The sequence below is a fragment of the Rhincodon typus genome, chromosome 24, assembly GCF_021869965.1.
Source record: "Rhincodon typus isolate 14 chromosome 24, sRhiTyp1.1, whole genome shotgun sequence".
NCBI classification, from domain to species: Eukaryota; Metazoa; Chordata; class Chondrichthyes; order Orectolobiformes; family Rhincodontidae; genus Rhincodon; species Rhincodon typus.
This window is the reverse complement of record NC_063355.1, coordinates 22,862,552-22,876,739: the sequence shown is the minus strand read 5'-3', so window position 1 is coordinate 22,876,739 and position 14,188 is coordinate 22,862,552. Positions and strand designations below refer to the sequence as shown.

The 14,188-nt window shown below is 40.3% G+C and overlaps 2 protein-coding genes across 2 annotated transcripts in view; one reads left to right on the top strand and one right to left on the bottom strand.

Annotated features, from left to right (window-relative positions):
• LOC109931612 (N-acetyllactosaminide beta-1,3-N-acetylglucosaminyltransferase 4) overlaps positions 1–12,878 on the top strand; it is a 26,313-nt gene extending 13,435 nt beyond the window's left edge. Inside the window, 3 exon segments of the mRNA XM_020530866.2 lie at positions 7,379–7,719; positions 10,243–11,330; positions 11,333–12,878. Coding sequence (XP_020386455.2) covers positions 10,271–11,330; positions 11,333–11,367 — 1,095 coding nt within the window. The 5' untranslated portion in view covers positions 7,379–7,719; positions 10,243–10,270 and the 3' untranslated portion in view covers positions 11,368–12,878.
• LOC109931609 (diablo IAP-binding mitochondrial protein) overlaps positions 1–14,188 on the bottom strand; it is a 41,302-nt gene that overhangs the window by 13,159 nt on the left and 13,955 nt on the right. The gene's annotated exons all lie outside the window — the stretch shown is intronic.

Genomic DNA, 14,188 nt, shown 5'->3' with positions numbered 1-14,188 from the left:
TCAGCAACTTTGTTTTTGTTAGCCCCTAGAGTCTGCTATGTCATTCAATAAGATTGTGGGTGATATGTTACCAGTTTGAATTCCACATACCCACCTACCCCTGATAACCTGTGATTCCCCTACTTAACAAGATTCTTTCTACCTCTGCTTTTACAAATATTCAATGCTCCTCCTCCACCTCCTTCTGAGGCAGACGGTTCCAAAGTCTCACACACTCTGAGAAAAAGACAATTCCTCCTCATCTCTGTCCCAAAATGGCATCCCGTAATTTTTAAATAATACTCCCAGTCTGGAGGAAAACATCTTTTCCACATCCACCTTGTCAAGACCATCAATGATCTTGAATACTTCAATCAATTCATCCTCACTTTTTCTAAACTCTCCCAGTGACAACAAGCCCAGTCTGCCCAGTCTATTGTCATAAAACATCCTGCTCATTCCAAGTATCAGTCTAGTAAACCTTCTCTGAATTGCCTGTAAAGCACTTACATCCTCCCTTAAATAAGGCAACCAAAACTGTACATAGTACTCCAAATGTGGGCTCATCAGTATTCCGTATAACTGTAGCATAGCAACCTTACTTTTATATTTGTTTCCTCTTGTAGTAAAGGATAGCTTTCTGTTAGACTTCTTGAAGATCTGTTGTTTTTGTATACTAACTTTTAGTGACTCGTGCACTACAGCATCTAGATCTCTGCACATTCAGAATGCTCAAATCGCTTTCCCTTTAAATAATGCCTTGCTTCTTTTATTCTTTCTGAAAAGTGAACAACATATATTCCTACATTATACTCTAGCAGCCAGATTTTTGCTCACTCATTGAAACTGTCTGTTTTTGTCTACAAACTCCTTATGTCTTCCTCACAATATACTTTCCTTTGTGACTTTGTGACATCTGCAAATTTAGCTACAATGCTTCATTTAAATCATTGATATAATTCATAAACATCTGAGGCCCCAGCACGGATCAGAAAAAGACCAATTTAAATATACTCTGTTTTCTGTAGGCCAGCCATCTTCTATCATGTTAGTACATTACCCCTGACGCCATATCCTCTTGTGGGGTGCAATAAATGGCAACTTTTCAAATGCACTCTGAAAATACAAGTACAGAACATTTCCAAATTCCCTGTATCCAGAGTGCATGATAGTCCTTCAAAGGATTCCAACAAATTGGTCAAACATGATTTTCATTTCACAAAACCATGCTAACTTTTCCTGGTTGCCTTGAGTTTTTGTAAGTGCCTGACTATAACCACTTTAATAATCGGTTCTAACACCTTCCCCACAGCAGATGTCAAGTTAACTGGCCTATAACTTCTCTCTCCTGTCTCCCTCCCTTTGTTGACTAAAGGCGATAACTGCGAAAGTGATGTGGAGGAATGAGGTTCAGAGAATGGCCTGAAAGGGCAGAGAATATACTATCAGTCAAGATGAGTTGTTGCAAAAATAACTTAAAACAAAACTAAAGGTTCTATATCAGAATATGCATAAGCAAATGAATTGATAGGGCACATTGAAATAAATAAATATGATTTGATTGTTATTCATGAGACATTGCTGCATGATGATAGGATTGGACCTGGCTGTTGAGGAGTATAAGATATTCATGGCACAGTAGGAAGCTAGTTGAAGGTGGAGGGGTGGGCACTGGTGAAATAGTTAGAGATGTTAGATAGTTAGAGATGAACTAGTTAAGGAGATTAAGATGGATGGTTTTGATAAATAGTAGGGGAAAGAATTCACTAGTGGGAGTGGTGTACTGGCCTCCTAACAGTAACTACAATATAAACACTCATGTAATAAATAAATATAAATAGCCACTCACAATGTGGTATCCTCTACACTGAGGACACAAAACAGAGTGTTTTGTCTGTAAAAATGACCCCAAACTTCCAGTCACTTGCCACTTCAACACACCACCATGTTCTCATGTCACCATTTCTGTCTCAGGCCTGATGCAGTGCTCCAGTGAAGCTCAACACAACCAGGATGAACAAAACCTCATCTTGCACCTAGGTAGCTTACAGTCTTCAAGACTCGACATCAAGTATGACAATGTTAGAGCACAAATACCTCCTTCCTTGACTATTACCTTCCCCCACAACTCTAGCTCCTGTCATGAAATGGGTTGCTTCCAGCATAGCCTTCCCATTTTCTGCTGCTCATAGTCCCCGTTATCACCCAGCTAGCTTCTGTTCTTCCCTGGCCTACTATCAACAATCTCAATCTGGCCTAGTCCCATTTGCCAGCATTTGACCAATATCCCTCTTAAACCCTTCCTATTCATATACCCATCCAGATGTCTTTTAAATGTTGTAATTGTACCAGCCTCCACCACCTCCTCTGGCAGGTCATTCTATACACTCATCACCTTCTGCATGAAAAAGTTACCCCTAACGACACTTTTAAATCTTTCCCCTCTCATCTTAAACCTATGCACTCTAGTTTTAGACTCCACCATCCTGGAAAAAGGCCTTGGTTATTAACCCTATCCATGCCCCTCATGATTCTATAAGGTCACCCCTCAGCCTCCAATGCTTCAGGGAAAAAAAGCGTCAGCCTTTTCAGCCTCTCCCTATAACTCAAACCCTCCAGTCCCAGCAACATCCTTGTAAATCTTTTCTGCACCGTCTCAAGTTTAACATCCTTCCTATAGAAAGGTGACCAAAATTGTCCATAGTATTTTAAAAGTGGCCTCACCAATGTCCTGTACAGCAGCAATGTGACATCCCAACTCCTATACTCAGTGTTCTGATCATTGAAGGCAAGCATACCAAAGGTCTTTACCACCCTGTCTACCTGTGACTGCACTTCCAAGGAACTATGCACCTGTACCCCTAGGTCTCCTTGTTTGGCAACTCTCCTCTTAGCTCTTCATTAACTATATAAATCCTGCCCTGGTTTGCCTTACCAAAATGCAACATATTTACCTAAATTAAAATCCATCTGCTACTCCTCGGCCCATTGGCCCATCTGATCAAGGTCCCGTTATACTCTGGGATAATATTCTTCACTGTCCACTATACCACCAATTTTGGTGTCATCTGCCATCATGCCTCCTATATTTATACCCAAATCATTTATGTAAATGGTACACTGCTGGTCACAGGCCTCCAGTCCGAAAAGCAACTTTCTACCATCACCCTCTGTTTCTTCTCTTCAAGCCCATTTTGTGTCCAAGCACCCCCTGGATCCTATGTGATCTAACCTTACTAACCTGTCTACCATGTGGAACCTTGTTGAACGCTTTGCTGAAGTCCATATAAACAATGCCTACTACTCTGCCTTCATCAACCTTCTTTGTCACTTCTTCAAAAAACTCAATCAAATTAATGATGCATGATTTCCCATGCACAAAGCCATGTTAACTATCCCTAATCAATCCTTGCGCCTTTCTAAATGCACATAAATCCTGTTCCTCAGGATCCCCACCAACAACCTACCCACCACTGTAGTAAAGCTCACTGGTCTATAGTTCTCTGGTTTTTCTTACCACCTTTCTTAAATAATGGCACCACATTAGCCAACCTCCAGTCTTCTGGCACCTCACCCATGGCTGCGATGATACAAATATCACAGCAAGGGCCCAGCAATCTCTTCCTAGTTTCTCACAAAGTTCTGGGAAACACCGGATCGGGTCCCAGGAATTTATCTACCATTATACGTTTTAAGACATCCAGCATGTCCTCTTTTGTAATATGAACTCTTTTCAAGGCATCACTATTTATTTCCCAAAGTTCCCTAGCTCCAATGTCCTTCTCCACATTAAGTACTGATGCGAAATACTTGTTTAGTATCTCACCCATCTCTTGTGGTTCCACACATAGACAGCCTTGTTGATCTTTAAGGGGCCCTATTCTCTCTCTAGTTACTCTTTTGCCCTTAAGGTACTTCTAGAATCTCTTCTGATTTTCCTTAACTCTATTTGCCCAAGCTATCTCATGTCCCCTTTTTGCCCTCCTGATTTCCCTCAAGTTTACTCCTACTGCCTTTATACTCCTCTAGGGTTTCACTGGATACCAGCTATCTATACCTGACATTTGTCTCCTTCATTTCTTGGCCAGATTCTCAATTTCTCTAGTCATTCAGCATTCCCTGTACCTACAGCCTTGCTCTTAGCACTAACAGGAACGTACTACCTCTGAACTCTCATTATCTCATTTTTAAAGGCCTCTGAAATCCCAATAGTCCCTTTACTTATGAATTGCCTCTCCCAATCAACTTTTGAAAGTTCCCGTTTAATACCATCAAAATTGGCCTTACTGCAATTTAGAACTTTAACTTTTTGATCAGTTTGACCCTTTTCCATAACTATTTTAAGACTAATAGAATTATGATCACTTGCCCCAAAGTGCTCCCCACTGACACCTCAGTCACTTGCCCTGCCTTATTTCCCAATAGAAGGTCACGTATGGCTCCTTCTCTAGTAGGTACATCCACACATTGAATAAGAAAGTTTTCTTGTACGAACTGAACAAATTCCTCCCCAACCAAGTCCTTACTCAATGACAGCTCCAGTCTACGTTTGGAAAGTTATAACCTCTTCCCATTACAACCCTATGATTCTTACAGATATCTGCAATCTCCTTACATACTTATTTCTCAATTTCCTGCTGACAATTCGGGCCCTACAATACATTCCCAACAAGGTGATCATCCCTTTATTATTTCTCAGTTTCACCTATATTTCTTCACTGGACAATATCCCAGGAATATCCTCCCTAATTACAGCTGTAATGTTATCCCTAACTAAAAATGCCATTCCCCCTCATCTACCTCCCTTTCTATCCTTCCTAACGCATCTATACCCCGAACGTTAAGCTGCCAGTCCTGTCCATCCCTGAGCCATGTTTCTATAATAGCTAAGATATCCCAGTCTAATGTCCCCAGCCATACCCTAAGTTCATTTGCCTTACCAGTTAGGCCTCTTGCACTGAAGTAAATACAGTTTAACTTATCAGTCTTAACTCATTCTCTGTCAAGCTCTTGTCTGCCTTGGTTATTTTGACTTGCTCCCCTTGCCTACTGTACCAGCCTTGGCCTTTTCTCTTTTCTCACTGTCACTTTTGTTCTCACACCCCTCCCCCTGCCCTTACTAGTTTAAAGCCCCCCGAGTAGCACTAGTAAATCTCCGTGCAAGGATATTGGTCCCCTTCTAATTCATGTGGAATTCCCCACTCTTAAACAGTTATTTTTACCCCTGAAGTGTTCCCAGTGGTCCAAAAGTATGAATCCTTGCCCCCTGCACCATCTCCTCAGCCACGCACCCATCTGCTCTATCCTCCTATTCGTACCGTCACTAGCACATGGCACCAGTAGTAATCCAGTTATTACTATCCTACTACTACTTTTTAACCTCCTACCTAGTTTCTTACATTCTCTCTGCAAAACGTCATCCCTTTTCCTACCTATGTTGTTGGTACCAACGTGCACAATGACCTCATGCTGGTCACTCAGAATATTCTGCACCAACTCTGAGACATCCTTGACCCTGGCACCAAGAAGGCAGCACACCATCCTGATGTTTCACTGACAGCTGCTGAAACATCTGTCTGTGCCCCAAACTACAGAGTCCCCGATTCAATCGATTGCTTGGAATCTGACATATCCCTCATTACAGTAGAGCCAGTCATGGTACCAGAAACCTGGCTGTCAGTGCTATACTCCCCTGAGAGGCCACCCCTCCACTACAATATCCAAAATGGCATACCCGTTTGAGATGGGGATAGCCACAGAAGACTCCTGCACTACCTGCCTACCTCTCCTACCTTTCCCAGTGGTAAACCATCTATCTGCGGTGTTTCCACCTTTCTGAATCTGCCATCCATCACATCCCCTTGCCCTTGTAAACTCCTCATTGCCTCCAATTGCTGCTCCAATTCGTTTCAGATCTGCAGCATTCATACTTCTTTGTTTTATGATATACGTAAATAAATAAATATTAGGCGTTTGTGATAAAGAAATGGCAATAATCATGGGAGATTTAACTTCTACATAAACCAGAAAAATCAGTTTGACAATGATAGTCTGGATGAAGAGTTCATAGAATGCTTTTGGAATAGTTCCTTAGAGTAGCATGTTCTGAAAGCAATTAGAGAGCATGCTATATTAGACTTGGTACTGTGTAACGAGACAGGATTAATTGATAGCTTGATAGGAGTGACCGTAACATGATTGAAGTACACATCTAGTTGGGAAGGGGCAAGAGTGGGTCTATGACAAGCATTTTAAATAAGGAAATGAAAACTAAGCTAGCTAAAGTAAACTGGGATACTCGGCCAAAAGGTTGATAAACTGCAAAGCAGTGGCAGATATTTAAAGAGTATATTTCAGAGTACTCAGAATAAGCACAGTCCTACTACAACAAAAAGTCCTAAGGGGAGGATACATCATTTGTGGTTAACTAAAGAGATTAAGGATACAATCAATTTAAGAAAAAAAGACAGTGCAACGACAAATGCTAGAGATGAGATAATTGGATAAAATATAACAATGTCAGAGAATGTCTAAGATTATTTAGGAGAAAGAAATTAGACTATGAGAGGAAGCTAGCTAGGAATGTGAAAATGAATAATAAGAATTTCTACAGGTATTTAAAAAAGAAATGCATGAATAAAGTGAGCATTGGTCTTCTACAGAGTGAGAGCAGCGAGTTAATAAGAAATAACAGATAATAAGGAAATGGCAGATGAAATGAGCAAGTATCTTGCTTCAATCTTTACTATAGAGGATACAAAAAAACATTCAATTGTAACTGTAAATCAGGATGTGGAGGGGAAAGTCGAACCCAGCAAAATTATAATGATTAGTGAAGTTGTACTAAGCAAATTGATGGACCTGCAGGCTAATAAGTTCCCAGATCCTGATGAACTTCATCCTATAGTCTTACAAGTGGTGACTAATGCAGTAATGAATGTTTTATTGATAATTTTCAAACATTGATAGATTTTGGAAACATTCCCTTAGAATGGAAATTAGCCCAATATAGGCTCTGTGTTGACTTGATGCTGCCTGACCCCAGCAGTCCAAAAGATGGATAAATGATGTCAAGATTAACCTTATCTTGTGTACAACCTGCACTTTAACCTCTCCTGTCGTTTGATGAGCTTCCAACACCAGGTTCAATATGGCCAAAGGATCAGCCATATCAGATGAAGCAGATCTCACAAAATCAGACAGGATCAATACATTAACAGTTGGTTGAGATCTGTTAGTGGATTACCCTTTTAACCAGATTAGAAAATTGATAAGTCAGTTCGGAAGTGATTATTTATAGCTTTTATGGTGTATCATTTAAATATTTGTTTTCAGATTATATAATCTTCTTTTCTAATTTCTAGTTAGTATCAAGATATTTTTCTTTCTATCCTTGTAGAATAAACGTCATTTCCATTTATTTCTGCTTGAGTCCTCTTGCAACTCCTTTGAAACCAGAAACCTATTGTGAGATACAGTGGAAAATCTGGGGCATGGTTCCAAAGACGTGTCCATCGCATTTTCCTATTGCGCTACTGATGTAGGTTCCAGGAGATTTCAAAATTCTCAACGATGGGCTAACAATGTTTTTATCAGACCTGGCTTTGATTCAGAACCACAATTTTGAACCTGACAAAGAGGAAATGCCCTCATACATCAGTCTCCAATGCATACACTACTGTTCAGAGTTTCATTGCTGATCGATCAAGGGTGCCCAGGCAAGAACATTGTGATACTGTGGTAAGTACAGTGAGTATTTTCATATATATACCACATCCTGAGACGGCTACTGATCTTATACATCCAGAAACAATGAAAGGCTAAGTGAGCTAATTCAATCTCAGGAGCTTCTGTCCTGGAGTCAATTCTTCATCCGACTCAATTATTAAAGAATATTTCCTGCTTTTTCAAATATGATGAAAGGAAAAAGAAAACATTTTCTTAAAGTAGGAAATGACAATTATAGCTTTAAATAATTTGTGAAGGGAATAGTCACAATTTTGTATGTTCACTGCACCAAACTTACAAACATCATGGCACATTAGGAATTTAGTTGGCTCATTATGTCTATCCTGACTTTGAAACAGCATTCCCCTCAAATCCCACTTACCTGCTCTCAGTTTATAGATTTTTTAACAAAATGTAATTAGGATTTCTGCCTCTGCAAACTTTTCAGGTTTCAGATTCCCACTGCTTTTTGTGTGAAAATAATTCCTCTGAACTTTGCTCTAGTCCTTCTGCCAATTAGTTTAAATCTATAATCTCTCATCACTGAACTCTGCTAAGGGAAATAGATTCTTCAATTAAACCTTCCCACAGCCTCCTGTGTTCAAAAGTAAATAATCTTCCTTCATAGCTAAAATTCTCCATTCTTGGCAACATCCTTGTAAATCTCCTTCGTACCCTCTCCACTATGATCACATCTTCCTCTATTGTGGTGATCCAAACTTGCTGCAGTATTCTAGCTGTAGCCTCATCTGTCTTTTATATAGTTGGTACATGTCCACTGTGTTCTTATACTGTTTCCTTTGGTTGATAAAGAAAAGCACCCCATGTGCCTTCTTAACCACCTCTCCTACTTCATAGAACCCCGATAGAGTGGAAGCAGGCCATTCAGCCCAAGGAGTCCACACTGACACTCTGAAGAGCATCCCACCCAACTACGTTATCCCTGTAACCCTGCATTTCCCATGGCTACTTTATCTAGTCTGTACATCCCTGGTCACTATGGGCAAATTAGCATGGCCAATCCACCTAACCTGCACATCTTTGGACTTTAAGAGGGAACCAGAGCACCCGGAGGAAACCCTCGCAGACACGGGGAGAATGTGCAAACTCCACAGACAGTCGCCCAAGGCTGGATTTGAGGTGCTGTGAGGCAGCAGTGCTAACCACTGAGCCATTGTGCCACCATTAATTCTTTCAGGAGTTTGTGTACATGTATATCAAGGTCTTCCTGCTCCTCTACGCTTCTCAGTATCTTAGGGTGGCATGGTGGCTCAGTGGTTAACACTGCTGCCTCACAACACCAGGGACCTGGGATTGATTCCATCCTCGGGCAACTGTCTGTGTGGAGTTTGCATGTTCTCTCTGCGTTTGCGTGGGTTTCCTCCGGCTACTCTGGTTTCTGCCAACAGTCCAAAGATGTTCAAGTTAGGTTCATTGGCCGTACTAAATTGCTTATAGTTTCCAGGATGTGCAGGCTAGGTGAATTAGCCATGAAAAACGCAGGGATAGGGTGCCTGGGTGGAATGCTCTTCAGAGGGTCTGTGTGGACGTGATGGGCTGAATGGTCTGCTTCCACACTTAAGGATTCTATGACAAAGCAGCCTGTTTGATTGGCACCACATCCACTCCCTCCATCACTGACGCTCAGCAGCAGCAGTGTGTACTATCTACAAGATGCACTGCAGAAATTCACCAAAGATCTTTAGACAGCACCTTCTCAAACCCACAACCATTTCTATCTGGAAGGACAGGAGCAGCAAATACCTGGGAACACCACCTCCTGCCAGTTCCCCTCTAAGCCACTCACCATCCTGACTTGGAAATATATTGCCGTTTGTTCACTATTGCTGGGTCAAAATCCTGGAATTCCCTCCCTAGTGGCATTGCGGATCTACCTACAGCAGGTGGACTGCAGCAGTTCAAGAGGGCAGCTCACCACCACCTTCTCAAGGGCAACTAGGAACGGGCATTAAGTGGCAGCCAATCAACAATGCCCATGTCCCATGAGTGAATAAAAAAAGCCTGTTCAGACAGGTAGGACTTAAACCCAGGTTTTGTAATCCAGCGACAGGGACACTACCACTTTGTCACAAGTCCTCTCCTTCCTGGTGTCCTGTATATACTGAGAGCTTCAGGACCTGTAATTAATCCAAGATTGAACACACAGCTCAATTAACTTTTCAATAGCTAAAGAAGTTGCAAGAATCTATTCACCAAAACAGTCTTTGTGTACAGCCATAATAATTAACCATATTTTAAAATTGCTGTAGCACTACTTTTATATCATAAAACAAAATGCAGATGTTTGAGATATTGTAATGTTACACGTACTTTAAATAGACAGGATCTTCACAGGGAGTGGACTTCATAAATTTTTGTGAATTTAAGCTATTTTAATTCACTATATTAACCTGCTTGGATTTAAAAGAAGTTTACACCTCTGAGGGAAGACAGATGTAGCAAATTTCAAGACTGATGATATATTAAAATTAGTTCATACCCTCATACATGTTGTGACCTTTCACTATCTTTCAGAGACAGTGCTACATTATCTTTGTTCATAATGTCTTTGAAGAGAAAACGAAAAGCATTGTGGCTTGCTTTAATAGCATTGGCTTGTGTGGTAGTTTTCAAATGGCAGGCTGGGATCACAGCAACTGAAAAGAATCATGAAAGAGAATATCGTACTTTGGGCCCTCGAGCAAGCAGAAATATAACCAAAATTTCTCCATGTTTACCAAATAAAAGATATGCCAACCAATCTTCAAACCTACCCAAGATGTATCAGAACTTCCTGGAATATAGACACTGTCAGACTTTCCCAGCTTTGCTGAAACCAAAGGGATGCTCTGAAGAATTGTTTTTATTATTAGTTATTAAGTCTAAGGCACCCAACATAGACAGACGGGTCACAATCCGACATACATGGGGAAAAGCAGGAGTTATCAATGGAGTTGAAGTCAAATTAGTTTTTTTGTTGGGCATTACAGAAAAATTCCAAGGTCAGCCCCTGCATCAGTTAGTGGCAGCTGAATACAAACTGTATGGTGACCTCCTTCAATGGGACTTCCAGGACAGTTTCTTTAATTTGACATTGAAGGAGATCCATTTCCTCAGATGGTTTGCTGCAGATTGTTACTCAGCAAAATTTGTCTTAAAGGGAGATGATGATGTCTTTGTGAATACATTCAATGCGATTGAATATCTCAGGGATTTTCATCCAGATAACGACCTCTTTGCTGGGCACATCATTTACAATGCTATTCCGAAAAGGAATAAGAAAATTAAGTACTTCATTCCCAACATCATGTATGAAAATAAATCATATCCTGCCTATGCTGGAGGTGGTGGGTATGTAATGTCCAGGAAAACTGTGTTACAGCTGCATCAGATTGCAGCTGACATGGACGTCTTCCCAATAGATGATGTGTTTGTTGGCATGTGTTTGTTGCAATTGGGGTTAACTCCAACTTCACACATTGGCTTCAAGACACTTGGTGTACCTAAAGCATTTAACTTTGATCCATGCTTGTATAACGATCTCATAGTAGTGCACAAACTGAACCCAGCACAGATGTGGATTATGTGGAGCCTTGTGAATGACTCAAGCTTCAAATGTGCTAAAACAAATGGATGAGAACAGCAGCCACAGAAAACTGAATTTCAATTTGATATAACCTCTGAAAACACTGCTGAAATAGCAGAGTGCTGAGAAAGTGGGGACCAAGTTTTATAAGATTTGTGACATAAAGTGCAGATGATAGCACATATGAGGCACACTAAGACCAAGGATGAGAGGGGACAAAAAGACATTTGTATATTGATATGTTTCACATATGCTGTGCACTTTGTGGTAATAGGATCGCCATCATTCTGTCATTTTAAAGCTAACACTGTACTTTATACTGTTCCTCTTGTATGTGCTCCTCCAGCCAAAAAGAATTGGATATTCTACCAGAAACTGAAGGAAGGTCTTAAAAATGTGTAACACAAACAAAACATAACTATAGGCTTTCAATAAGCAATTGCATTTGCTTGAATGTAATTGTGTAACAAAAGTGGATTCTTTTTCATTTGTACATTTCCCACATGAAGAGAATGTACAGATAGTATCCTAGAACGCTTTTGCTATTCTCCTCTCTACAAACTTCTTTTCAATTTGTCCTGACAATTTTTCTCTGAACAACATTCAAGAGTATATTTCCAAAAGCAACAATTATTCTTGACAGTGGGTCTTGGCAGATTGGTGTCTGTATAAAAACATTTCCAGTGGGTGTTTTCCCTACCTTTTCAACTCATTACCAATCCAGATTTCATATTCTGTACCCTACTTTTACCCCAATGCCTAGTATTTTCTATGACTCCTGTATTATGGTCAAACTACCTTATCACAAAAATCAAGACAGTTCAATCAGTAATCACAATCAGACATGAGAGAAAAGATACACCACTCTCACGAAAGGGAGAGAAGGAATGAAGAAGATCTGGAGAAAGATAGAAGACAATTAGAAAAGATGAAGTACATGGAGAGAAAGAAGAAAAAAATGGAGAACAAAAGGAGTGAGACACCAGCCACTGAGAAGCAAAAGGATATGACAGAATTTATAAACAAACATGACAGAGAAACAACACAACTGTTTGTGTGAAATGTCAGATTTCCTTGCAATGTGTTTCTATCATAAAGTACTATGAACCCAACCGTATTTTTAATTGACAATGTTACGTCAACAACAGTATGATTAAAAGAGCTTCACTGTGGAGAAGATTATTGATGGGCCATCTTAAGATAACAGATGAAAGAAACTCTCTAAGACCTTCTCACTGGAAACAATGTAATTCACCTAAAGGTTGAGGATTAGCTATTGTGGTGTTCATGCTTTCTGTGGGGATCTGCAGTATGAGCTCATGTAATATTATGCATTAGGCATTTATCCTTTTGTGTGGATTCATTGTGTGCTACATATTATGAGACTGCTTCCATATCATGAAAAATTGACCAATGTTATTCTATACCTTTAATTAAACCATCATGGACACAAAAAAGTCATCATCTATGCTTCCTTTCAGAAGTGATGGTTGACATGATGGAGACAACTTTTTTTTCTTTCACTGGCTCCATCAGTTACAACAGGAACCACTTGTCCTTCGGGGTGGTTCTAGGGACTCTTCCAATTGCCAAATACATTTCAGTAGATCCATCACCATAAATCATCTTGCATCATGCTAAATGCCCTTCCTGAATCTATTGGAATATACATCTGGAAGTTGCTTTTAGAACTTTGAGATGCGTGATCTGCGAAACAATTTGTATTGGTGGCAGCCCTCTGTGCAGTATTTCAATGATGCATTTCTATACTTCACCTGTTACTGGTTTATTTGAAGTTTAGATAAGTTATGACTTTAAACAAACACAAACTGTAATTTTTCCTAGTTATATTTGTACAGAATAACATACATCCCAGATGCACATATGGTGCAGTGGTGGAATAGAATAGCCTTTATTTAGAATAGAACAGTCCTTATTGTCACGTGGACTCGAATGAGTGCAGTGTAAGGTTTGCAAGTTGCCTCTTTGCCCCATCTTAGGTACAGGGTACCTGGGTATGTTGTTACAGAATAGTTTTAAAAAAGACTAGCTGGGAATACAGAGTTTAAAAACTCCAGAATGAAAATAAACAGCATCTTTAAAGTACTCAAGTTATAGTCCTTTTTCACTGAGTTCATGCCTGCTGAGCTTCAGAACATGAGGCCACGCTGGCTTCTGTCCAGGACTCATTACTGCCCCATCCCCGACTCCCCACCCCGGCCGGCCTGGGCTCGCTCTGCACCTGCTCCAGCTCCAGCCACAACTTGGCTCCCAGCTTGGCCTGCGCTCACTCTGCTTTGGCTTTGGCTGTGACTCGCTTATGGTAGTGTCCTTATCTCTGGGCCAGGAGACGTGGTTCAAGTCCCAACTGCTCCAGAAGTATGTAATAACATCTCTGAACAGACTGATGAGAAAACGTATTTTGATTTTAATTGCTGAGTGTGTGCTCATCCTGTAGATGGCAATATAAGCTGTTTAATGCAGAGTGTGAGATTCAAATTCACTGTGCAGACAGGGAGGTAAATTTCCTGTGGTGTAATTTAATACCTGTCTTCTAACTTGAATTATTGGTTGACTGCTCCAAGATTTACGTGGTGTTTTCCCTTATCTCTCAAGAGCTATACTTTGCTTTGCCCTTTCTCCCCTCCAAATGTGATGTTCCATTTCCAATGAAGTTGGCTGTTTCTATTAATGACTTTTTTATTGTAGCCTATTACAACACATTGGTATACAGGTACTGGTGGTTTGGGGCTAATCCTGGTGACCGTTACTCGATACTTTGCAAGTGGGAAAGTGTTTCACAGGTGTATAATCAAAAGTTATCAAAATCTTGTCGTGTGGTCCATTTGCTTTCTATCTGTTTATTTTTGTAGATTATTAATCAATTTATAGCTA